The following is a 26,821-nucleotide window of genomic DNA, read 5'->3' as shown; positions in this document are numbered from 1 at the left end:
TTGAAAACCTCCCTGCCCATCCTATAGACAGCATTCACTCCACTGGGAGGCTAGTTTCTGACAAGGTGAAGGATGGTGGTGATGAGGGTGGAGAAAAGGATGGGCAATCCCTGCTTGACTCCAGTCTTTAAAGTTTATTAGTGTCACAAGTAGGCTCACATTAACACTGCAATGAAGTTGCTGTGAAAATTCCCTAGTCGCCACGCTCCGGCGCTTGTTCAGGTTCGCTGAGGGAGAGTTTAGCACAGCCAGTACATCTCACCAGCATGTCTTTTGGATTGGCCGCGAAAGTTTCTCTGTTATTTCCATCAGTGAGGACTGTTGCTGACATCTTGTCCTGGAGGAGTAGAAGGATGTTGATGAATTTCCCTGGCATTTGAGAGGGTCTTCCCTGACAATTCGTGATTGACTGGAGTCAGAAGCCTTGGTCAGATCAACGAAGGCCATGTAGAGTGGTTGATGTTACTCCTGACATTTCTCTTGAGGTTGCAGTGAAAACCATGTCCTGTGTTCCACGATTTGGTTGGAAGACACACTGGCTTTCCAGAAGGATTACTTCAGAGTCTGGAAGAAGGTGGCTTGTGAGGATTTGGGTGATGATCTTCCAAGCCATGAAGAGTAGGGGGATTCCTCAATAGTTCCCATGGTCCACTTTGTCTTCCTTTGGGAAGACGGTGCAATGACGGCAGTCCTAAGGTCGGCAGTAATTCCTTCTCTGTCCCAGACTTTCAGGAACAGCTGATGGAAATGACTGATCTCTTTTCCTCCAAGTTTGAAAATCTCCATTGGAATCCCATCCATTTCTACAGCTTTTCCATTCTTCATGTGTTTAGTGCCGTGTTCAACTCTGTCAGCGTTTGGTGGGAGTCCAAGATCACTTTTGAAGGGGAATTGGGGAATTTCCTCAAACACGTCCTCATTTATTTGAATGCACAAAGTGTAATAAATAAGATTGGGAAGTTACAGGCACAGATTGCATTGTGGAAGTATGATGTGCTGATGATCTCACTCAAGGGAGGGCAGGACTGGGTGCTAAATTTTCTTGGGTATAAGGTGTTCAGAACAGATAGGAAAGGAGGAGGGGGTGACAGTATTGATCAAGGAGAGTGCAGTGCTGGGGAAAGAAGATATAGTAAAAAGTCTGACAACACCAGGTTTTAGTCCAACCTATTTATTTGATAATATACTCGCAAGCTTTCGAGGGGTTACCCTCTTCGTCAGGTGAACCCTCGAAAGCTTGCGAGTATATTATCAAATAAATAGGTTGGACTAAAACCTGGTGTTGTCAGACTTTTTACTGTGTTTACGCCAGTCCAACGCCGGCATACCCACATCATGAAAGAAGATATCCCAGAGGGTTCAAGGACAGAATGACTTTAGCTGGAGTTGGGGAACAAATACGATGTGGTTATGTTACTGATTGTAGTCTATAGACTATCATCTGGCAGGAAGGATATAGAAGAACAACTCTGTAGGAAAATTACAGAGGGGAAAACATTAGAGAGTGCCTATATAGGCTCTTAAATTACCCAAATGTAGATTGGGACAGTGGAATGGTGGAGAGGGATAAAAGTTCCTTGATTGTGTTCAGGAAAATATTCTACAGCAGTATGTCCAGTCCACCAAGAAAGGAAGCACTATTGGACCTGGTTCTTAGAAATGAGGTCGGCCAAGTAGATCAAGTGTCAGCAGGGGAACATCAAGGAGACAGTGATCATCATATTTTAGGATAATGATAGAAAAGGTTAATAGGCAATCCAAAGTAAAAATAATTAACTGAGGGAGGGCCAACTTCGCTGATTTGATTTATTATTGTCACATAAATTAGTATACAGTGAAAAGTATTATTTCTTGTGTGCTATACAAAGTATACGTTTATAGAAAAGGAAAGGACAGGGGTGCAGAATGTAGTGTTACAGTCATAGCTAGGATTTGGAGAAAAATCAACTTACTATGAGGTAGGTCCATTCAAAAGTCTAATGGCAGCAGGGGAGGAGCTGTTCTTGAATTGGTTGGCGTGTAACTTCAGACTTTTGTATCGTTTGTATCAATGGGGCAAAATGGAGCCGGGCTAATTACACTGGAACAAAAGGTTCACGGGAAAAACTGTGGCTGAGCAATTGGGTACCTTCAAAACAGAAATGGTCCAGACACGGTCAAGTTATATTCATGTGTAGGGGAACGTTAGTCAAATCCAGAGCTTGCTGGATGAAAAAGGAGATAGAAATTATGATAAGGAAGAAAATGTTTGCTTATTGCATAGAATCATAGAATCCCACAATGTGGAAAGTTACCATTCACCTCATTGAGTCTGCACTGATAACAATCCCTATCCCCGTAACCCCATGTATTTACCTTGCTAGCCTCCTGACACCAACGGTCAATTTAGTATGGCCAGTCAATCTAACCCGCACATCTTTGGACTGTGGGAGGAAACCGGAGCACCCGGAAGACATGCAAACTCCACACAGACAGTCACCCAAGGCCAGAATTGAACCCGGGTGCCAGGTAGAAAATACAGTTGAGAACCAAGTATAATACAGAAGGTTAGAAGGGAGGTGAAAAAGCATGTTGAAGAAACAAAGAAGGATTATGAGAAAAGACTGGCAACCAACATAAAGTGGAATCCTAAAGTCCTAAAGGAATACAGATTTGTGTGATTCCCCCCCTTTAGCAGCACGGTGGTACAATGGTTAACACTGCTGCATCATAGGCCATAGGGACTCGTGTTTGATTCCTGGCTTGAGTCTCTGTGTGGAGTTTGCACGTTCTCCCTGTGTTTGTATGGGTTTCCTCCCACATTCCAAAGATGTGCGGGTTAGGTGGATTGGCCATGCTAAATTCTCCCTTAGTGCAACCGACCAGGTGCTGGAGTGTGGTGACTAAGGGATTTTCACAATAACCTCATTGCAGTGTTAATGTAAACCCACTCATGACAAATAAGTAGACTTTTTTTTACTTAAGTCTTCTCAAGGCATATAAATAAAGGGTGAGTAGGGCAAATTAGGGACCCAAGAGGAGATTTACACATGGAGACTGGGGGCATGACTGAGCTATTAAATAAATTCTTTGCATCTGTTTTTATCAAGAAGATTGTTACTACCCGAACCATGGTGACAGGCAAGGAAACTCTGTCTCTAGAAAGATTCAGAATTGACGTGGAGAAAGTGCTAAATAGTCTATAAATACTGAAAGTTGACAAGGAAGTGGGACCAGATGAGATGCATCCGATTTTGAAGGAACAGAATATAAATTGTAGGAGCTCTGATCATAATCTTCCATTCTTCTCTCGACTCAGCAGAGGTGCCAGAGGACTAGTGAATTGAAAATGGTACTACCTTGTTCAGAAAAGATCGCTCCAGCAATTACAGAAGTCAGTTCTACATTAGTAGTGGGAAAACTTCTAGAAACAATTATTTAGGATAGAACTAAAAATCACATGAAAAATACAGCTTTATTGTGAAGAGGCACCATGGATTTCTAAACAGGAAATAATGTTTATAACTAACTTGGTAGGTTTTTTTGAGGAGGTAACAAGGTCAATAAGATGCTGTTGATGTGATGTACATGGACTTTCAGAAGGCATTCAATACAATTCCACGCACTGACTTAAGAAAAGTTATAGGGAATAAAAGGAACAGTAGCAACGCGGATGCAAAATTGGCTAAATAATAGGAAGCAGAGAGTAATGGTCACTGGACATTTTTTGGGCTGGAAGAATATGTCCATGGAGTTCCCCAGGGGTCAGTATTGGGACTTTTGCTTTTCCTAATGTATTTAGTGATCTGGAACTTGGTGCACAGGGAGCAATTTCAAAGTTTGCCGATGACTCAACTTGTAAGTATTGTAAACTGTGAAGAGGACAGTGTAAAACTTCAAAAAGACATAGACACGTTATTGGAGTGGGCAGACAGGTAGCAGATGAAATTCAGTGCAGAGAGGTGTGAAGTGATGCATTTTGGTAGTAAGAACATGGCGAGGCAATAAAGGGTAAAATTCTTAAAGGGGTGCAGGAACAGAGGGAGCTAGGTGTGTATGCACATAGATCATTGAAGGTGTCAGGACAGATAGAGCAGTTAATTAAATATACAGTATTCTGGACTTTATTGATCGGGGCAAAGTGTACAAGAGCAAGGAGATTATGCTGAATTTATACAAGATACCAGTTAGACCTCAGCTGGAGTATTGTGTACAGTTCTGGACACCAGCTATATGAAGGATGTTAACCCATAGAGAATGCAGAAGAGGTTTACAAGAATGGTTCCAGTGATGAGAAATGTATAGATTGGAGAGATTGGAACTGTTTTCCCAGAGAGAATAAGGCTAAAGGGAGCTTTGATAGAGGTTTTCAAAATCAAGAGAGGGCTGGGCACAGATAGGGAGAAATGTTTCTGCTCATGAGATCAAGAACAAGCAAATGTGATATGAGAAACTTTTTTCACAGTCGTTGGGGTCTGGAATGCACTGCCTGGAAGTGTGGTGGAGGCGGGTTCAATTCAGTCATTCAGGAGGGCATTAGATGATTATTTGAATATAAACAATATACAGGAGTACAGGCAGGGGAATGGCACTAAGTCACAAAACTCGTTTGGAGATCCGGTGATGGGGCCACATGGCCTCCTGGATCGTAACAATTCTGTGAATATGGTGCAATCATCCACGAACATCCCCACTTCTGATCTTATGATGAGGGGAAGGCCACTGATCAAGATGCTGAACATGGCCAGATTTAGGACACTATCCTGAGGTATTCCTGCAGTGATGTTCTGGGACTGAGATGATTGACTTCCAACAACCACAACCATCTTCCTTTGTGCTAGGTGTGACTCCAATCAGTTGGGGGTTTTCCCCCCTAATTCTCATTGACTCCAGTTTTGCCAGGACTCCAAGCTATCACGTTTGGTCAACTGCTGCCTTGAAGTTTAGGACAATCACTTAATCAATGTTCACTGAAATTGTTTTAATAGTGCCGAGTATTAGAATGTGGAACCCGATACTCCTTGAAATGGCTGAGATACACAGCAGTGATGTGTTTAAAGAGAAACTAAATAAGTGCATGAGGGCGAATGGATTAGAATGATGTCTTACTAAGGTGAGATGAAAACCTATTTCTGCCTGTCAAAGTTCATGTATTGTAAATATAAAAATAACTTAATTTTGCTTGCTCCTGTACAAACATTTCTTGCTAATGTGTAAATGTGTTCAGTAGTTTGCTGTAATACTGTGGAGATCAAAATATTTTGAGTCCTGGGCGAACAAGTTGCCATTTTCAAGGCTTCTTGGAGTGCAAAAATACTTTTGATGCTTGGAATGGTAAAATGATTCAAGAAATCAGTGGTGCTTTTCAATTACTGAAGTGACTGATTTACATCCTATCAAAATATAGAATGCAACCCATTAATAAAAATAAGCATGAGTGATTACTGAAGATGGTAATTCCTAAGCGTGATGGCAGATGAATTGTGTTTGTCCCAACGCAGTATGTTTTTGCATCATGTAATTGGGTCCTATGCTGTGTATAATCAATATCGCATTAATTGATTCACATATATGTGTGTGTGTGTGTGTATGTATATATACGTTAGGATGGCTTGCAATTTTCTCTCCGTGGCAAGAGAACGAGTACAGTTGTCAACGGAGCTTTTGTGTGCTCATCAACGGAGATCTCTAGTGCCTGCCTGCCACAGAGCATCTGTGGTACATGTGAATAGGAGACAACATCGAGGCTCTTCAATTAATTATATTGCAGTATCCTCACAGACACGCAGAGACTAAAACAGGAAGTTTTCTAAAAACAAAAGGAAATGTAAGTGACATAAATCATGTATAGAGAGTGAAATAAAGATTGGGAAATGTAATTGTGATTAAAAGAGAAAAATGAATAAAGTTAAAACTTCAATGTAATAATTTTCTTAAGGGAATCAGATTCCACTTGTAAAATTAACTTTTCAGGGCCAAATAGGTTGATCGGCAGTAATTGTCACTTATTGTACTATTTAAAAACTCACTCCTGAATGTACCAATCCTGACATTTTTGACCAGCTTTTTAAAATTAATCTGTGGGACGTGTGTCACTGGCTGGTCAGTATTTGTTACCCATCTCTAGTTGCCCTTTAACTGACTGGCTTGTAGACAGTGGTTTCATGGTCAATAGATTATTAATTCCAGATATTTTTTATTGAATTCAAACTGCACCATCTGCTATGGCAAGATTCAAACCTGGGTCCCCCTAACATTAGCTTCTGGATTAGTAGTCCAGCGATAATACCACTAGGCCATCACCTCCCCTACTGAATAAGTACCCAACAATACAGTGGTTTCAATAACAAATGTCTTGGCAAGGGCCACAACTGAGGAAGGATTGGGAATCTTTGCAGCAGCTTCTGGATTTCATACTTTACGTGTGAAGACAGCAAAAGCTCCTATCAGATGTTCTCTGATAAAAGCGAGTGCTTATATCTCTGCCGTTGTTATTACAGCAAGATTCAGGGCCATTATGTTATCTTCTGTGGATATTTACCCCGTTGAAAACAGTTAAGTGCTCCATTAATGTGAAGTGTTTTCTGATGCATGCTTGGATAGCTCGTTGTAAAGTGGAAAATATAACGATGCCTTTTAAGAAGTGAACGATTTATTGAAGATTAAATCATTGTAACTCATTTAAAAGCAAACAGTGGGAGACAAAAGGATTCGGAGGCTGCTTTGAAGAGCTAAAATGTCAGTTTTTGAAACAATCCACAAATTAATTTTCACTTCAAATATTTTAATTTTAGGACTTGTACTTGTTCTATTAATTACATTATGCCACTAACTGTTAATGTATTGGTATCAGAATGCTACGATTCTAATCTAATTTGTTTTCATTTATTTATAGGATATGGGCATTGCCAGTTAGGCCAGAATTTATTGCCCATCCTAATTGCCCCTGGAAAGAGGTATTGAGCTGCCTTCTTGAGCCACTACAGTCCATGTGGTGTAGACACCTGACAAAGGGGCAAAGCCCCTAAAGCTAGTAGTGTTTGCTACCAAATAAACCTGTTGGACTTGAACCTGGTGTTGTGAGACTTCTTACTATGTAGTACATCCACAGAGCTGTTAGGAAGGGAGCTCCAGGGTTTTGACAGTGAAGGAATGCCAATTATATTTCCACATCAGGATGCTGTTTCAGTTGGAGGGTTGCTTGCAGCTGGTGGCATTCCCATGTATCTGCTGTTCTTCTAAGAAGTGTAAAGGTCATGGTTGGGAAGGTGCTTTCCAATACACCTTGATTTGCTGCAGTGCATCGATGGTGCACACTGATGCCACTGCGTTGGTGGTGGAGGAAGTGCCAGTCGAGCAGGCTGCATTGTGTTGAGTGATGTCAAATTTCTTGAGTGTTGTTGGGGCTGCACTCATCCAGGCAAATGGAAAGGCGAATCTCTTCACACTCCAAACTTGCGCCTTGTAGATAGTGAACATATTTTGGGGAGTCAGGTGGTGAGTTATTCTGTGCAGAATTCCCAGCCTTTGACTTGCCCTTTCAACCATTATATTTACATAGCTGGTCCAGTTCAGTTTCTGGTCATTGGTAACCCCAGGATATTGATAGAAGGGGATTCAGTGATGGCAATGTCATTGAATGTCAAAGGGATATGGTTAGCTTCTCTCTTGTTGGAGGTGATTATTGCCTGGTACTTGCATGGCCCAAATGTTACTTGCCACTTGTCGGCCCAAATCTGGATATTGTCCCGGTCTTGCTGTATTTGGAGATGGGCTACTTCAGTATCTGAAGAAATATGAATTGTGCTGAGTATTGTTCAGCAGTGAGCATCCTTACTTCTGTGATGGAAGGGAGGTCATTGAAGAGGCTAAATGTCATTGCAATTGGGACACTAGCCTGAGGAACTCTTGCAATGATATCCCAGAACTGAGATGATTGACCACCAACCACTTTCCTTTGTGCCAGATATGACTCCAGCCAGTGGACAGTTTTCCTGTTGATTTTCCATTGACTCCAGTTTTGCTAGAGCTCCTTGTTGTCACACTTGGTCATATGCTGCCTCAGTATCAAGGGCTGACACTCTCGCCTCACTTCTGGAGTTTAGCTCTTTTGTCCATGCTCAAACCAAGGCTATAATGAGGTCTGGACCTGAGTGACCCTGTAAGGTTAAAGTCCAACAGGTTTATTTGGTAGCAAATGCCACTGGCTTTCGGAGTGCTGCTCCTTCGTCAGGTGAGTGGGAAATCTGTTCACAAACAGGGCATATAAAGACACAAACTCAATTTACTCAATAATGATTGGAATGCGAGTCTTTACAGCTAATCAAGTCTTAAAGGTACAGACAGTGTGAGTAGAGAGAGCATTAAGCACAAGTTAAAGAGATGTGTATTGTCCCCAGACAGGACAGTCATTGAGATTTTGCAAGTCCAGGCAAGTTGTGGGGGTTGCAGATAGTGTGACATGAGCCCAAGATCCCAGTTGAGGCCATCCTCACGTGTGCAGAACTTGGCTATCAGTCTCTGCTCAGCAACTCTGCGCTGTCGTGTGTCATGAAAGCCACCTTGGAGAACGCTTACCTGAAAATCAGAGGCCAAGTGCCTGTGACTGCTGAACTGTTCCCCAAAAGGAAGAGAACAGTCTCGCCTGTTGATCGTCGAGCGGTGTTCATTCATCCGTAGTCGTAGCGTCTGCATGGTTTCCCCAATGTACCATACCTCGGGACATCCTTTCTTGCAACGTATCAGGTAGACAACATTGGCCGAGTTGCAAGAGTATGTACCATGTACCTGGTGGATGTTGTTCTCACGTGAGATGATGGCATTCATGTTGATAATCCAGCATGTCTTGCAGCGGTTGCTGTGGCAGGGTTGTGTGGTGTTGTGGTCACTGTTTTCCTGAAGGCTGGGTAGTTTGCTGCGGACAGTGGTCTGTTTGAGGTTGTGTGGTTGTTTGAAGGCAACAAGGGGGGATGGCCTTGGCAAGATGTTCGTCTTCATCAATGACATGTTGAAGGCTCCAGGGGAGATATCGTTGCTCCTCCGCTCCAGAGAAGTACTGGATGACGAAGGGTACTCTGTCCACTGTGTCCCGTGTTTGACTTCTGAGGAGGTCAGTGCGGTTTTTCGGCGTGGTGTGTTGGAACTGTCAACCAATGAGTCAAGCGCCAGATCCTATTCTTATGAGGGCATCTTTCAGCGTCTGGAGGTGTCTGTTGCCTTCAACAAGTCATTGATGAAGACAAGCATCTCACCAAGGACTGTTGGACTTTAACCTTGTGTTGTGAGACTTCTTACTGTGTTTACCCCAGTCCAACGCCAGCATCTCCACATCCTGAGTGACCCTGGCAGAACCCAAACTGAATGAGTAAGTTATTGCTGAGTTAGTGCTACTTGATAGCACTTTCTGGCACTTTGTGGATGATCAAGAGTGGACAGTAATTGGCTGGGTTGGATTTGTCTTGCTTTCTGTGAATGTAACATACCTGGGTAATTTTTCACAATTATGGATCAATGCCAGTTTTGTGACTGTATTGGAGCAGCTTGGATAGTGGCACAGCAAGTTCTAGAGCACAAACAATCTATACTCTAGTTCCTTCAGCCATTTGTCCGTATCATAAAGAGTGGATCAAATTGGCTGAATGCTGATATCTGTGATGCTCGCGACCTAATTTTTAGTAGCAGTAATGGGATGAATGAGGGAAAATATTAATTTTATAGCTGGAGGTAAGGGAGAAGAGAAGCATCTTCTTTACAATATTTGGCCCTAATTAGTTGGATAGTTAAAAACGTTTTTGGGATCTTAAGTTTTTTAAATTGTGATTTTGCTTGATTGTCTCAATTTAATATTGTGCAGTGCTTTGAATTCTTCAGCTCGACCTGCCATCACCATTAGTAGTAAACCAAATACCCGAAATATCCTGTTCCGAAGGGTATAATTTGCAGCCCATCCTACATTCTATTTATCATACTTGCAACCAAAGGAGATTTCACAAGCCCATCGCTACATTTTACAGAAATCAAAGTAACAACATTGGGAGATTTAGAAGCAAAAAATTTCTCCTCTTGTCTGCAAGTTGCCTTAGTGATCAGCAGCTGAAGATATGCCATACTTTGTGCCAGTAGCTGGCATTTGCCTCTTAAGCAGAAGGCTTGGTTGCTAAACAACTTGCTTTCTTTCACTCTAGCTAAAAGCTTGTGTTCTATTGTCAACTTTTAAGATAAACACATCTGCAGAGCAAGGTGCGTTCTTGTGTCACAAAGGTGTCATTTAGTTTAAAAGATCAAGCCCTTCTACCAGCCCCCACCCGCTTGTTTTCTCCCTCACGCTTTCCCTTTCTCTCAAGTTTATGTTCATGCCAACAACTTGAAAATACTTCTCATAAATTTGTAGCAAAGTTTCAACTTCAAATAAACACAGGTGACAACAAAGTTACATTTTCAGTTCCAATATAGTGCTTGGCTCTGATGGGTGTTTTTTTAAATTCGTGGGACATGGGTGTCGCTAGCTGTGATGTGGGAATGCCGGCTTTGGACTGGCGTAAACACAGTAAAAAGTCTGACAACACCAGGTTTTAGTCCAACCGATTTATTTGATAATACTCACAAGCTTTCGAGGGGACTGCCTCTTCGTCAGGTGAATGGAGACTGACGAAGAGGCAGTCCCCGCGAAAGCTTGTGAGTATTATCAAATAAATCGGTTGGACTAAAACCTGGTGTTGTCAGACTTTTTACTGTGTCGCTAGCTGGCCAGCATTTAGAACAAAGAAAATTGCAGCCCTTCGGCCCTCCAAGCCTGCACCGTTCATGCTACCTCACATAACTAAAACCCTCTACACTTCCGGGGATCGTATCCCTCTATTCTCATCCTATTCATGTATTTGACAAGACACCCCTTAAAAGTCATTATCATATCTGCTTCCACTACCTCCCCCGGCAACGAGTTCCAGGCACCCACCACTCTGTATAAAAAAGCTACCTCGTACATCGCCTTTAAACCTTGTCCCTCGCACCTTAAACCTGTGCCCCCTTGTAACTGACTTTTTGACCCTGGGAAAAAGCTTCTGACTATCCACTCTGTCCATGCCTCTCATAATCTTGTAGACTTCTATCAACTCACTCCTCAACCTCCGTCGCTCCAGTGAGAACAAACCACTGCAATCCAACCTCTCCACATAGCTAATGCTCTCCATACCAGGCAACATCCTGGTAAATGTTTTCTGTACCCTTTCAAAAGCCTCCACGCCCTTCTGGTAGTGTGACGACCAGAATTGACGACCATATTCCAAATATGGCCTAACAAGGTTCTATAAAGATGCAACATGACTTGCCAATTTTTAAACTCAGTGCTCCGACCAATGAAGGCAAGCATGCTGTATGCCTTCTCCATCTGCGTTGCTACTTTCAGTGACCTGTGTACCTGTACACACAGGTCCCTTTTGTCTATCAATAATCTTTTTTTAAAGATTCTGCCATTTACTGTATATTTCCTGTTTATATTAGACCTCTCATTACTCCATATTTGTCCGGATTAAACTCAATCTGCCACCTCTCTGCCCAAGTCTCCAACTGATCTATGTCCTGTTGTATCCTCTGATGGTCTTCATCTCTGTCTGCAAATCCACCAACCTTCATGTCGTCCGTAAACTTACTCATCAATCCAGTTACATTTTCCTCCAAGTCATTTATACGTATTTCAAACAGCAAAGGTCCCAGCACTGATCCCTGAGGGATGCATTGCTCATCCCTAGTTGTCCGAGGGCAGTTGAGAGTCAACCACATGGCCATGGCTCTGGAGTCACGTGTAGCTCAGACCAGGTAAGGATGGCAGACTTCTTTCCCTAAAGGACATTGGTGAACCAGATTGGTTTTTCCGACAATCGACAATGGCTTCATGGTCATCAGTAGATTCTTAATTCCAGATTTTTTTACTATTGAATTCAAATTCCACCATCTGCCATGGCAGGGTTTGAACCCCGGCCCCCAGCAATAATCCCCACTGTACCACCGAAGATTCCTTAAAACGTGCTGCATGCTATCCTCTTGCACAGGCTGTTTTAATTTAACTGGTACAAATTGCCTATGTCACTTCATATCTTCACAACATAAACCTCGCCTGACAACTGATGGCCCTGCAAAAGGGATTGTGATAAATATTTCTGTAGAGAATATATATTTATCTGCAGTTAAAACTGTTTACATAATTTTAAGATTGCCTGGCACATGCACCATGAAGCACTTTCACCCGCTCTGTACTTGCACATTTAAACAGTGCTTAGAAACAAAGCTTCATGGGGCCCACACAGCTAAGGACCAAAAACTGTTAAAGCACTTGGCTAGTGAGCAATCTGGTGGCAGAGTTGACGGGCTTCAGTGAAGAAAGTCCAGCTTCTGTTTCCATAATGTCTTACATCTCGGGACATCCCAACGCACTTTGCAGCCAATTTGCAGTGTGGTCACTGTTCTAATAGGAAACTGGGCAGCATGGCAAATTACACCCAGCATTGTCCCATAAACAGTAATGTAATGATGTTGTTTAAGAGGTAATTACAGCCAGGTTACCAGGACAAATTCCCCAGCTATCCTTCTAAGTAGTGCTGTAGGATTGTTTCAGTCATCTGGGTAACCAGGATGTCCCATCTGCAAGACAGCACCTTCAGAAGTGCAGCACTCATTCAGTACTGAGCTGGAGTGCAAGCCTAGATTTTCTGGTCTAGTCACTGTACCTTCTGACTTGAGGTGAGCTAAAACTGTAAAATATTAACATTTAGTTACAACCCAAATCATTAGCATGAAATTCAAGGACATGAAGGCAGAATGTTTGTGGTGCCAAAGAAGCTGTTTTTTAATTTTGCCACTCAGTGCAGGTATTGTTACTCCTGATTGTATTTAGGCTGCTTGCTAGCTTCACTGAGTTAGAGCAAAAGCTTGTTTCCAGCCATGTGCCTCAATTTCAGGAAAGTTCTCTGCAAACTAACTGCTATTTCCCATTCTTGTACCAGTTCACCAATGGCCTTGTGTGAATGATATTGGGACAGGTTTGCACTGTAGTGTAGGAGTCCATAGGAACTTGGTCTAAAGCTGTCAAGGGCAAGAGAGGAGGTTTCATAGTTGTCTTCGGTGGAGTTACACCCAGATTCTCAGAAGCAGTTCTAAATCATGGCATCTCCCCAGCCCCTTTCTGTAGAATCTGTTACTGACAATATAAAGAGGTGTGGCACACAGAAGTGTAATGGCACAATGATTAGTTCTGCTGTCTCAGTACCAGGGTTGCGGGTTCGATTCCTGGCTTGGATCATTATGTGGAGTTTGCACATTTTCCCTGTGTCTGCATGGGTTTCCTCCGAGTGCTCCGATTTCCTCCCACAGTCTGAAAGGTGTCCTGGTTAGTTGCATTGACCTCAACAGACACCAGAATGTGGCAACTAGGGGGAGTTCACAGTAACTTCATTGCAGCATTAATGTAAGCCTTACTGATAACTAATAAATAAAACTTTAAAACTTTAACTTTGCCCAGACCACATATCAAATCATCCTGTGCCCCTGCCATTAGCTTTGAAATATCACATGCAGAGTGGTAGGAAAATGCAGTTTGAGTTTTTGAACAATTACTGTTTTCAAGTCATGCAGTTGAATCAGTGAGAAGTTGCATTTTAGCATATCCTCTTTCACCCCTTCTGACCTAAATAACATGATCACCTTTCCTTCCATTCATAATTTCAAAAGAAAATTGGATGATTTGAGGGAAATAAACTTAGACCTACAAGGATAAACCGAGGCAATGGGACTAATTGGATTGTTCTACCGATAGCTGGCGTGGTCTTGATGGGCCGAATGGGCTGCTACTATAATGAGTCTATAGCCCTAACTCTAAACTGTGTGAGTGATATTTATGTGAAGGAATTGCTGTCACTAACTGTCAAAATGCCCAAGTGGCCAAGAAATGCAAACTTAACAATGTGAATCCATCAGACTTGGCATCAATAGTGTGGCATGGCTAGAATACATTTTAGTTTTATAATGTTGGATTTGAAACTTCAGCTACTTTAAATACTTTATAATCTGTCACTGCTATGAAATTTTATATACAGTAAGTACTTTGTGTGAGTCAGTGCTTCATTTTACTGACAAAATACTTCACTGTTTAATAATAGTCTAGATTAATAGAGTTCAGATTTAACAACTATTTCCTGACATCAGTATTCTCATTTCTATTATTTTCAAATTTAGAAGTCATTTTTAAACATTTTATCCCATGTTAGGTTTCCTGTTTATCTCCCCTCCATTCCTTTGCACCCACAGTTGCATGAGTGCCCAGCTGAGCAGACAGCTAAGCAACTTACTCCCCGGGCTCTGTGGTGCAATAGCTTGTTTACTTCTCCATCTGTTGCCATGTAACCGCCAGAAACAGTAGAAATGGGAGGTCGTAATTCCCAGTTGGAAAACATGTTATCATTTAAGACCTGCTATCATTGAAGCAAGGGAGATCCAAACACAGAATCTGAGTCTATTCGGCGCAGAAGGAGCCACCTGACCCACTATGTCTGCACTGGCTCTTCGAATGAGCAACTCCCCTAATTCCATTCTGTTTCAATTCTGTTCTCCTTTCTTCTGTCCATGACCTTGCATATCTTCTTTTTCAGATAACAGTCCAGGTATGTTTTGAATGCATTGATTGAACCTGCCTCCACCAAAAACTTAGGCAGAACGTAAGTGCAGAAGTAGGCCATTCAGCCCTGCGAACCTGCCCCATCATTCAATATGATCGAGGCTGATTATCCAATTCAATGCCATTTTCCCGTACTCCTTTCTGTCTTTGATATTTAGAAATCTGTTAATCCCTACTGGAAGCATAGTCAGTGATTGAGTTTCCACAGCCTCCCGGGGTGGAGATTCGCAAAGATTCACAGCTTCAGGAGGAGGCAAATGTGCCAGACAGTGTTAAAGATGGATGTGTGGTCGAGGCAGTTTTCTTGAAGCCATTTCTAATTTAAGTTGTAAGGGCCAGTACCTGCTCACTTATGCTGCAGTCTTTGTGGAAACTAATTCAAACCCTGTTGGACCTCCTTTAGTTCTGAAACCTCAAAAGGAATAAGGCTGATATCTTCTGTGTTGCTGAAGGTGTTGTCTTAGTTCACCCCAGGTGTTTCATTGGGTGTTTTAGTCCGAGAGGCTGATGATGATCCAGATTTGGACTTCCCCAGAGTCCAATGTCTGTAACATCCTATCTAAAAGCTGTCAATTCCAACAATGCAGCATTCCCTCTGAAATGCACTAGAAGCATCAGTTTTTTTTTGTGCTGAAGCCAAGAGTTGGGCTTGAACCTATAACATTCTGATTCAGAGACTCTGTGGCAACTCAACAATCCTACTTCAGGAGCACTTTCCAAATCTGTGGTCTCTGCCATCACAGATGCCTGGGAACAACACCATCTGCAAGTTTCTCCCCAAGTCACACCATCCTGACTTGGGACTCTCTCTAATTGCCCCTTTGCTGTCACTGGGTCAAAATCCTGTAGTTCCTTTATCTTTAGCACAGCAAGTGCACATGCACCACAGTCATTCAAGAAAGTTGCTCGCCACCGTGCGCGCACTCTCGAGTACACAATTAAGGATGGTCAAGACGAATAAGAAATAACTTGGCACGCAAGTTTTTTAAAAAGCATGCAAGTCTATTGCCAAATGTCATTAGATGTCCCACTGCACCAAATAATGACCCCGTGGTTTTCCAAACCACACCTCTATGCTTTATGGTTACAATTCCAACAAACTGATTTTCTCACATTTGCCAGAATTCTACAGCCCCGCCTGCCACGGAAATCAGAGTGGAAGAAGGGTGGACAATGGGAAGGTGCATTGACCTCATGGTGTTTTCAGGTCTCAGGTCAAGCAAGACTGGAAAATCCTGCCATTGTCTGCAACACTGCATCTCCCTTTAAGTACCTGCTACCCAATGTGTAATATGAAAGACTTTTGCTTTGTGTACAAATGAGTTGCTCATTGTTCAATTTTATCAGGCACTTGAAAATTGTTTTTGAAAATTAAATTCTAATTTAAGCACAGCGGAAATAATCTGGGCAATGTAGTTTGATTGGATAATTAGTTTGGAATCATTTCCATTCTGTAGAAACATTTGTGTTTAATTAATCTGTTTACAGTTGCAAGAACAAATCTTTTGATTTGTTTTTGATGTTTTTGACACATTTATTTCTAAAATAGTGGAACTTGCACATAACTGAAGAAGCTGAAATTATCTGTTAAAAATTGAAGGATTATTAGTTATGCATTGCTACTTTTTCCTAATAAGTTGACTTTTTTGTTATTACAACTTAAAATAACAACCTGTAGGATATTTGGGGGCGGGGGGGGTGGGTGTGACATGGTCATACAGTGGTGCCACACTTAACCAAGCCTCCATAAAGGAATGAACGTTTTTTTTGTATAAGCATCTTGGCACACTTTGGACAAAAACACATTTTATAGCACAGTTATTATTATCGAATAAATAAGTTTATTTTGCCGGAGATTTGCACAGATTCACAGCTTCAGGAGGCAAATGTGCCAAACAGTGTTGTAGGTGGCTGTAAGGCCGAAACGGTTTTTCTGAAAGCCATTTTTAATGTAGACGGTAAGGGCCAATGCCTGTTCACCTGCGCTGTGGTCTTTGTGGAAGCCAATTCACTTTTGCTGCAAACATTTCTCAAAATTGACCGCTGTATCTGTGCATGGATGCTAAGCTTGCTGTATGCTGATTGTAGAAGCTGGTAAGTTTTTCCTGGGCATTGCATACTTGAGTTTTCATATTGTCTTTTGCCAATCCTTTGTTAGAACTCCTTGCACTTCATCAGTGAGTCAAGTCTGCATCAGGAAGAATGCATATACAACATACTTTACAAACAAAATATCTACCTACATGATTTGCACAGTAGGTTGCTTTTGGTTTAGGTATGTTTGAATTTTCATTCTGGATGCACGCTGATTGTTCAAAAGCAAAGTGTTACCTGCCTGTACTGAACTAAGCTAAAATGCTGAATCTGTAAAGGCCCAGGATCTGGCTGGACTCCACCTCCAGCAGTGATATTTAAGTTACTGTTGGGTGGGTCAATGCTGCCACTGCAGTAACTCACAAAAAGCTGGTACCAAAGTGGAAAAATTACATTTATTTAGCACTTTTAACAGCATAAAGATATCCCAAACTGTTTCAGTTAGAGACTTTGGAAGCATGGTTACTGTTGTAATGTAGGAAAACAAGGCAATTAGTTTTACACAGCTGGTTTCCACAAACAGCAGTAAGAAGAATAACCAGGTCATCTAAGGTGAGTGGCACAGCAAAGTGTGCAGAGATCGCTGAAAGTCTGCAAAGATATAGATAGTCTAAGTGAGTGGGCAAAGGTCTGGCAGATGGAGTACAATGTTGGTAAATGTGACGTCGTCCATTTAGGTAGGAATAATAGCAAAATGGTCTATTAAATGGTAAAAAAAAAATTGCTGCAGGCTGCTGTGCAGAGGGACCTAGGTGTCCTTGTGCATGAATCACAAAAAATTGGTTTGCAGATGCACAGATAATTGAGAAGACAAATGGAATTTTGTCATTCATAGCTAGAGGAATGGAATTTAAAAACAGCGAGGTAATGTTGCAGCTGTATAAGGTGCTGGTAAGGTCACACCACGAGTAATGTGTACAATTTTGGTCTCCTTACTTGAGAAGGGATATACTGGCACTGGAGGGGATGAAGAGGAGATTCACTAGGTTGATTCCGGAGTTGAGAGGATTGGCTTATCTCGCCTCTTCAGTTTTTTTCCCCTGTGATGCGGTCAAGGTTTGAGTGCTTTTTTGATCCACGATCTGTTATTGGGTTTTGTTTTGCTCAAATGGATTTTACAACCTATAACAGTCTGTCCTAGAACTATAAAAGTTTAAATAAAATGAAAATATTTAAACAGTACAGCATTCATGATCCAGTGTAGAGTAAGTGCCGTGAATACTACTTGGAATAAGTTCCATCCTGTGTCATCAGTCTACTTTGTGCTGTTGTAGCTTGAATATTTTATTTTCTAGCAGATCATCTTTGCTCACTAAAAAGAATAAAAAAATGTGGCGGCACAATGTTAGCACTGCTGCCTCACAGTACCAGGGACCTGGGTTCAACTCCTGGCTTGGATGACAGTCTGTGCGGAGTTTGCACATACTCCTGGTGCCTTCGTAAGTTTCTCCCGGGTGTTCCGGTTTCCTCCCACAATCTGAAAAGACGTGCAGGTTCGGTGCATTGACCATGCTAAATTCTCCCTCAGTGTACCTGAACAGGCGCCGGAGTGCGGCGGCTAGGGGATTTTCACCGTAATTCCATTGCAGTGTTAAGGTAAGCCTACTTGTGACGCTAACAAATAAACCTAAACTGAATTCAGGAGAGCTGTCTCTTGTCAGAGAGTGGTTACAAGTAGAACTCATTACAAGGATTGTTTGAGTGTAACAGCATGAACGCATTTAAGGGAAAGCTCCAAAGATGTGGTGTTTAGGTTGATTGACCATGCAAAATTGAGTGTCAGGGAGATTAGTAGGTAAATACATGCGGCTATGGCCTATGTGGGATTGTTGTCAGCACAGGCTCAATGGGCCAAATGGCCTCCTGCACTGTAGGGATTCTATAATTCTAAAAAGATTTTTGTTTTTTACAAAATACCCTGGTTCTTGCAGTTGCTGGCATGAAATATCACTCAAATGCCAGCAGCTAACTTTAAAATTAAAGTTTATTAGTCACAAGTAGAATTACATTAACACTGCAATGAAGTTACTGTGAAAATCCCCTAGTTGCCACACTCCGGTGCCTGTTCAGGTACACTGAGGGAGAATTTAGCATGGCCAATCCACCTTAAGCAGCATATCTTCCAGAGGAAACAGGAGTACCCAGAGGAAACCAGTGCAGACTCCGCACAGGCAGTGACCCAAGCCAGGAATCGAACCTGGGTTCCTGGCGCTGTGAGGCAACAATGCTAACCACTGTGAAACAGTGGGAAAAGCAGATTTGCAAAGTTTACATTTTCTAATCAAATCAGTGTAAGTGAGTAGTGGAGAATTATCAGCCTTTGTAAGCCAGCATTTTGGAAATAAGCATGTATGACAAACTTTTATCGTCCTTTTGAAATCTGAAGACATTCTAGTGAGTCCTTTGGTGTGAATATACAAATTATCTTTGAGCTGTGTGAATCCTACTTGTGCCTATTTGTAGACTGGCTCCAGTGCCTGATTTGGTTTGACAGCAACTGACAAAGGGACTGGACTGACTTTGCTCAAAACTTAATATCACTTAACAAACAATGAGAATGGAAGGGCATTCTTACAAGTAACCCCCTTTTAGTTGTAATGTGGAGAAATTTTTTAAAAAGCATGGTTGTTGCAGCTTAAATTTGATTTATTACTGTCACATGTATACAGAGAAAAGTATTGTTTTGTGCTATACAGACAAAGCAAACTGTACATAGAGACAGAAAGGAAAGGATGTGGAATATAGTTTTATAGTCATAGTTAGGGTGTAGAAAAAGATCAACTTTATGCAGGGTAGGTCCATTCAAAAGCCTGGTGGCAGCAAGGAAGAAGCTGTTCTTGAGTTGGTTCTCAGACTTCTGCATCATTTTCCCAATGGAAAAAGGTGGAAGAGAGTATGACCGAGGTGCGTGGCATCCTTGATTATGTTACCACACACTATTATACTTGTTCCTATAAATCACTATACACTTCAGCCTGTATAACGGATTTCTTCTATTTCTATTCTCTTATGTTGCGACGTGATTCCTGTGGCAATGTTATTAATGGCTGGTTCGTTTTTTCTCACTTCAGGTATCTTACGTTATTCGAGATGAAGTAGAGAAATATAATCGGAATGGCGTTAATGCACTTCAGCTTGATCCCACATTAAACAGACTGTTTACAGCTGGCCGAGATTCCATCATCAGGATATGGAGCGTCAACCAGCACAAGGTGAGAAACTTGTTCCTCGATATCTTTGGCTCCGCATGCAGAGTATTAAAATCTGCAAACTCAATATTTATTTCAGAATTGGCAGCTAGGGAGTGTTAGAGACTCATTCAGTAATGCAAATTTCACATCAGATATAAATGGAGTGCTCACCCTTCTGTGCAAGAATGCAACGCACCTGAAGATGTTTCCCTGAAATTATAGGACAAAGAACAGTATAGCACAAAAACAGGTCCATTGGCCCTCCAAGCCTGCGCCGATCATGATGCCTGCCTAAACTAAAACCATATGCACTTGCGGAGTTCGCATCCTTCCATTCCCATCCTATAAGCAGCCCCTTAAATGCTGCTATTGTACCTGTTCCTACCACCTCCCAGGCAGCACATTCCAGATATTCACCATCCTTTGTGTAAAAAAAAACTTGCCTTACACACCTCCTCTGAATTTTTCCCTGCGCAACTTAAACCTGTGTCCCATAGTACTTGACTTTCCTACCCTAGGAAAGAGTATCTGACTATCCACTATGTCCATGCCATTCATAATCTTGTGAACCTCTATCAAGTCACCCCTCAACCTCCATCGTTCCAGTGAGAACAAACGGAGTGTATCCAACCTCTCCTCGTAGCTAATACCCTCCAGACCAGGCAACATCCTGGTAAACCTCTTCTATACCCTCTCCAAAGCATCCACATCCTTCTGGTAGTGTGGCAACCTGAATAATACACAATATTCCAAATGAGGCCTAAGTAAGCTTCTGTGCAGCTGCAGCATGACCTGCCAATTTTTAAGCTCAATGCCCTGACCGATGAAGGCAAGTATGCCGTGTGCCTTCTTGACTACCTTATCCACCTGCATTGCCACTTTATGATTCATGGACGTGTATGCCCAGACCCCTCTGCCTGTCAATGCTCCTAAAGGGTCTACTATTTACAGTATAATTCCTACATGCATTGGTCCTTCCAAAATGCATTACCTCTCGTTTGTCTGGATTAAACTCCATCTGCCATTTCTCTGCATAATCTCCAAACGGTCTATATCTTGATGTATCCTCTGACAATCCTTTCCTCTTTCCGCAACGCCAAGCCTTCAACTTCTTGGGATCTGTATTAGCTCGATCTAGACCTCAAAGGATTGTGAAAAATTCATTATACTGCTATTCAACATCATGAACTATTGTATCTTTCCAAAGCCATTTAAATATTTCTGATTATTGAAGGTTAATGAAACATCAAAGTAATTTCAGGATCTTTGTGATAGAGACAGAAATGTAGTTTTTTTTGTCCTGGATAAACAATCTTTCAGTCAAAGTCCACATATTTATTTATGGGTTAGTGGAAAAGAGAATCCATTGAACAGAAAGGCAGTCAGATTCCAAAGCAAAACTACTACAGATGCTGGAAACCAAAAATATGAGAAAATGCTGGAAAGACTCAGCAGGTCGGGCAATTTACCTGGAGAAAGAAATGGAGTTAATGATTCAGGTCGATGACTTTTTGTCAGAACAGCTGTCAAATTATGCAAACCTTCACACAAACCTCCTTCGTCTAAGTCCATCAACATATCCCTCCGTTATTTTCTTCTTCGTGCTTATCCAGCTTTCCCTTAAATGCACCTCTGCTGTTATCCTACAATCCGTGTAGTGAGTTCTGCTTATGACCATTCTCTAGCTAAAGACACTGTATTCACTTTTAGATTTATTAGTGACCATCTCATATTTACGGCCCATAGTTCTGATTCACCTGAAAATGGAAAACTCTTCTCTATTTTTACCTGGTCAAACTCTTTCATAATCCTAAAGGCCCCTATCATGCGCTTCTTTGTCTTTTGAAGAGAGAAGAGGACCCCAGTTTATTAACCTTTCCTGATAGCAGATCAGAGAGGTTATAACTATCATTCCAGTAAAATTATTTTGCACCTTTTGCCTTAATATCCTTTTTGTAATACGGAGACCAGAATGTTAAACAGATCCTGGGAAGTCTGATGTGAATGGGATTCCTTATAGTTTAATATAACTTTTCTGCTTTTAATTCCATTCATTCAGAAATGAATCTGTGTTTCTTGTGTGTTTTAATGGCCCTATTAACCAATATCAGTATTTCTCAGAGACGCTATGGGTGGCACGGTGACAGTGATTAGCACTGCTGCTTCACAGCACCAGGGTTCGAATGTGGTCTTAGGTAATTGTTTGTGTGGAGTTTGCACGTTCCCCCTGTGGGTTTCGTCTGGGTGTTCTGGTTTCCTCCTACAGTCCAAAGCTGTGCAGGTTATGTTGATTGGCCACGATAAATTGTCCCTTAGTGCCCCAAGATATATAAGTTAGCGGGATAAATACATGGGGTTGCGGGGTAGACCCAATGGACCGAATGGCCTCCTTCTGCATAATGTAGAGATGCCAGCATTGGACTGGGGTAAACACAGTAAGAAGTCTCTCAACGCCAGGTTAAAGTCCAACCAGTTTATTTGATAGTAATTACTATCAAATAAACTGGTTGGACTTCAACCTGGTGTTGAGAGACTTCTTACTCCTTCTGCACTACAGGGATCCTATGGGATGTAAGTTAGGTGTACATGTAGTCCCAGATCCACTTACTCCTGCACCCCATTTAGGGCCTTCACTGCGAAAAACTACGTGGGCTTCTTATTCTTCCTACCAAAATGTACTATCTCACACTTAACTGTATTGAAGTTCATTAATGCACTTCTCCACATGAAGTTTCATTAGCCTGTACAAATAACCAGAACAAACTGTCACTAATACATATGAATAATAGCATAGAAATTGAATTTCTCTTTATTGCACATGGCCTGTGCTATTCATGGTTTTCCCTTAGACTGGAGAGAGCACAACTGATCTTTCTAAAAAGAAATAATGTTTTTCTTCCTCCTCCACCCCCTCAGCAATGTTTGTTCCAGGCTAGTGAGCCCTGTCATTGATAATAGACTTGGAAATGTCAAAAGATCTTGAAGAATAAGTACTGAGAATTATAAAGATTTATTAATGCAAAAAATGCTGTTGTGAAGTTACCAAAAGCATTCAGGATGATAATGGGTCATTTGGTCCATGAAACCCACTCATCCCATAATCTATTCATGACAATATCAATCATCAACCAATTTCATCCACAAGGACTTGTGTATTCCTCTCCAACCTCCATATGATCTATATATTAATATTGTATTGTATCAGGCTGGCATTAAAAATACTGAAGAATTAGATGATTTAATCTTACTGCACAGAAAGAGGTCATTTAACATGCTGTGCCTGTGCCTGGGGAAGAAGCTGTGCAATTTAGACCTCACCCTGTCCATCTGACTTTTGGAAGTCCAATAGTCTGTGCAGTGTTTGGGGGGTGGGGGGTGGGGGGGGAGGGGAGTGGTAGGAGAGAGAGAGCGATCTCCTTCTCCATTTCTCCATTTCTTCGGTCAAGTAATTTCAATGCAGTCCTCAAGTTGTTGACAAATCTGCCTGAGGTATAAATTCTCCCTTTGCCTTTTAGCTTGACAAAGGGCCATCTGACTCAAAACTTCCGCTCTTTTCTCTCCCTATAGATGCTGCCAGATCTGCTGAGATTTTCCAGCATTCTCTCTTTCAGTTTATAATTTCTCCCTCCTTGCTCTAACAAAATCCCTCTAATTTTGAATATATCTATTCGGACTCCTAGCTCTCTCCACCCGCACCCTTAATCACCTCTGTTCTAAGGAGCACAAGCATCCAATCCCTCTTCGTTCGTGACGTTCCACTCCAAGGCTTTCACAGTCTCCTTAAAGAGCATTCCCTGAACTTTACACCATACTCCAGCTGAGACCTAACCAGAAATTTATAAAAGGTTTGGTGAGATTGACCCGGTTTTGTGTTCGGTATCCATCCCTACTTAGAAAACCAAGCATCCCATGGGATTTTTTCACCATCTAGGCAAGTTGCCTTGCCATCTTCAAAGATTGTGGGTGACAGCACAGTGGTTAGTACTGCTGCCTCAAAGCGCCAGGGACCCGGGTTTGGTTTGGCCCTGGGTGACAGTCTTTGTGGGTTTCCTTCGGGTGCTTTGGTTTTGTCCCACAATCCACAGATGTATGTGTTAGGCCGTTATAAATTGCCCCGAGGGTCAGGGAAATTAGCGAGGTAAATACGTGGTTATGAGGACAGGGCCTGGGTAGGAATGTGGTTGGTGCACTGTGGGTGTTCTGACTTATGAATGTACACCCTCTGGTCCCTATACTCTGTTTCCCACTTACATTATACAGCCTTCCTCTGTTTTTCTCGCAAAGTGCATCATGATACAGCTTTAGTCTCTGCGCCAAGGGAAAAGGTTAGCTTGGAGGGGGTGTAGCAAAAGTTCAAAAGATTGATTTCTGCGTAGAAGGACTTGTCATATAAGAGATCGAGTAGAATGGGCTTTTATTCTCCAGTTTGAAAAAATAAGGGGTGATCTAATTGAAATGTGTGATATCCTGAGAGGTTTTGACAGGTGATGAGAGGCTCTTTCCCCTGACTGGCAAGTCTCGAACCAAGAGGCATTGTCTCAGGATAAAGAATCAACTATTTAGGACTTAAGATGGGGAGAAGTTTCTTCACTCAGTAAGTTGAGAATCTTTGGAATCCTCTGCCCAAAGGACTATGAATGCTCAGTTGTTGAGTATGAAGGGAACCTAAGGAGTGAAAGTGGAGCCGAGTTGCAATTCGGTCATAATTTTATTAAATGGTAGAGCAGATCCAGGGGGCCATATGGTCTTCTCCTTAGTCCCATGATTTAATCTTCTTATTTCCATGTTACATTGTGTTGACCTCCATTCTACTTGCCACCCTAGTGTCTCCTAAGTTGCACTGGCCAGTTTTCAAATTGTGCTGAAGACTGTTATTGCACAGCTCACTTTCTTGTGGTACTAAGTTTTGTTTCATTTGCAAACTTCAAAATTGAACTCTGTATCTGAGTCCAGGTCATACACACATAAATTAATGGTCCCTATACTGACCCCTGCTGGGCCCCACTGCATTCTTCCATTTTGGTCAGAAAAGCATCCATCATCACTATTTTCTGCCTCCTGTTCCTTGGCCAAATATCAAGTTTACTACAGTTCCTTTACAGTTCCTCACACTGATCAGGGTTAAACTCCATCTGCCACTTTTCGGCCCAGCTCTGCATCCTATCATGTAGATAGATTGCTGATCGATAAGGGAATTAAGGGTTATGGGGAGCAAGCGGGTAAGTGGAATTGATCCACTTCAGATCAGCCATGATCTTATTGAATGGCGGGGCAGGCTCGAGGGGCTAGAAGGCCTACTCCTGCTCCTATTTCTTATGTTCTTATTAGTGTCTCTTTGCAGCCTACAAGGGCCCTCCATTTCATCCATTACTCCACCAATCTTGGTGTCATCAGCAAATTTACTAACCCACCCTTCAGCCCCCTCTTCCAAGTCATTGATAAAAATCACAAATAGCAGAGGACCCAGCACTGACCCCTGTGGTACTCAGCTGGTAACTGGCCTCCAATCTGAAAATTTTCCCTCTTCCACCACCACTCTGTCTTCTATGAGACAGCCAGTTACTTATCGGCCAAATTTCCTTCTATCCCACACCACCTCACTTTCTTCATCAGCCTACCATGGGGAACCTTATCAAACGCCTTACTAAAATCCATGTATACGACATCAACTACTCTACCTTCATCTACACACTTAGTTACCTCCTCAAAGAATTCAGTCAAATTTGTGAGGCAGGATTTACCCCTCACGAAACCGTGCTGACTATCCCTGATTAAACTGCATCTTTCCAAATGATCATAAATCCTATCTCTCAGGACCCTTTCCATTAACTTACCAACCACCGAAGTAAGACTAACTGGCCTATAATTACCAGGGTCATTTCTATTTCCTTTACTTCTTTTAAGCTTTAGAGAATATCAGAGGTGATCTAATTGAAATGTGTGATATTCTGAGAGGTTTTGACAGGTGATGAGAGGCTCTTTCCCCTGACTGGCAAGTCTAGAACCAAGAGGCATTGTCTCAGGATAAGGAATTAACCATTTAGGACTTAAGATGGGGACAGATTTTAACCCAACTTTGAGATTGTGCTGCCACTTTTGTGTCAGTCCAATGATTCCTCTTTTTCCCTTTTTCAGCAAGATCCTTATATTGCCTCCATGGAGCACCATACTGACTGGGTGAATGATGTGGTGCTATGCTGCAATGGAAAGACCTGTGAGTAATTCAGCCTCACTTCATTGAATCAGGGTTTTATATGCAGAGAATGTGTAGGTTAGGTGGATTAGCTAAGGTAAATGTGCAGGGACTACAGGGATAGAGCAGGCTGGGTAAGATGCCCTTTCAGAGAGTCAGTGCAGACTCAATGGGCCGACTGCCCCCTCTCTGCACTGTGGGGATTTTATGGTAACAGTAAAATTGACTTCTCACCCTTTGATTCTCTTTGACCCTTTATGTCCAAGGGGCAGAACAGCATGTTACTAATGCTTTATAGCATAGGATTATTGTTTAAAGCAGCTTACTCAAGACTAGTATTGGCTACTTGCGGTGCTCACTGTTGGCGGTGACTGATCCAAAAGCTCTTTAATTAATTAGCCCATTGTTGGATGGACCTTCCGGCAATATTGTCACTTCTTTTTCCTCCTGCATTGATGCAGAATCATGAAATCTTTGCAATATAGAAGGAGTCCGTTCAGCCCATTGAGTCTGCCCTGGCTTTCTGAAAGAGCATTCTACTTAGTCACACCTAAAAAGATGGATGCATTTGCAGAAATGCCACACCCAACAGTTGCGGTCCTTTCTAAGATTAGTAAATAATTATGACAAATTTTTACTAACTTAGCTGTGTTACTGAGGTCACTGTATAATTCACTGTGTGAGAAACTGGCATGAGAC

At 42.0% G+C, this 26,821-nt stretch overlaps 1 protein-coding gene across 2 annotated transcripts in view; it reads left to right on the top strand.

The window, feature by feature from the left end:
* wdr48a (WD repeat domain 48a) overlaps window positions 1-26,821 on the top strand; it is a 139,976-nt gene that overhangs the window by 13,193 nt on the left and 99,962 nt on the right. For both annotated transcript variants that reach the window (XM_080213307.1, XM_080213308.1), the window contains exons 2-3: window positions 19,810-19,950; window positions 26,065-26,143. In XM_080213307.1, coding sequence (XP_080069433.1) covers window positions 19,810-19,950; window positions 26,065-26,143 — 220 coding nt within the window. The remainder of the gene's footprint in view (window positions 1-19,809; window positions 19,951-26,064; window positions 26,144-26,821) is intronic.

The sequence above is a fragment of the Carcharhinus amblyrhynchos genome, chromosome 2, assembly GCF_965287045.1.
Source record: "Carcharhinus amblyrhynchos chromosome 2, sCarAmb.v2.hapA, whole genome shotgun sequence".
NCBI lineage: Eukaryota > Metazoa > Chordata > Chondrichthyes > Carcharhiniformes > Carcharhinidae > Carcharhinus > Carcharhinus amblyrhynchos.
The sequence above is the reverse complement of the archived record's forward strand: the minus strand, read 5'-3'. Positions and strand labels throughout refer to the sequence as shown.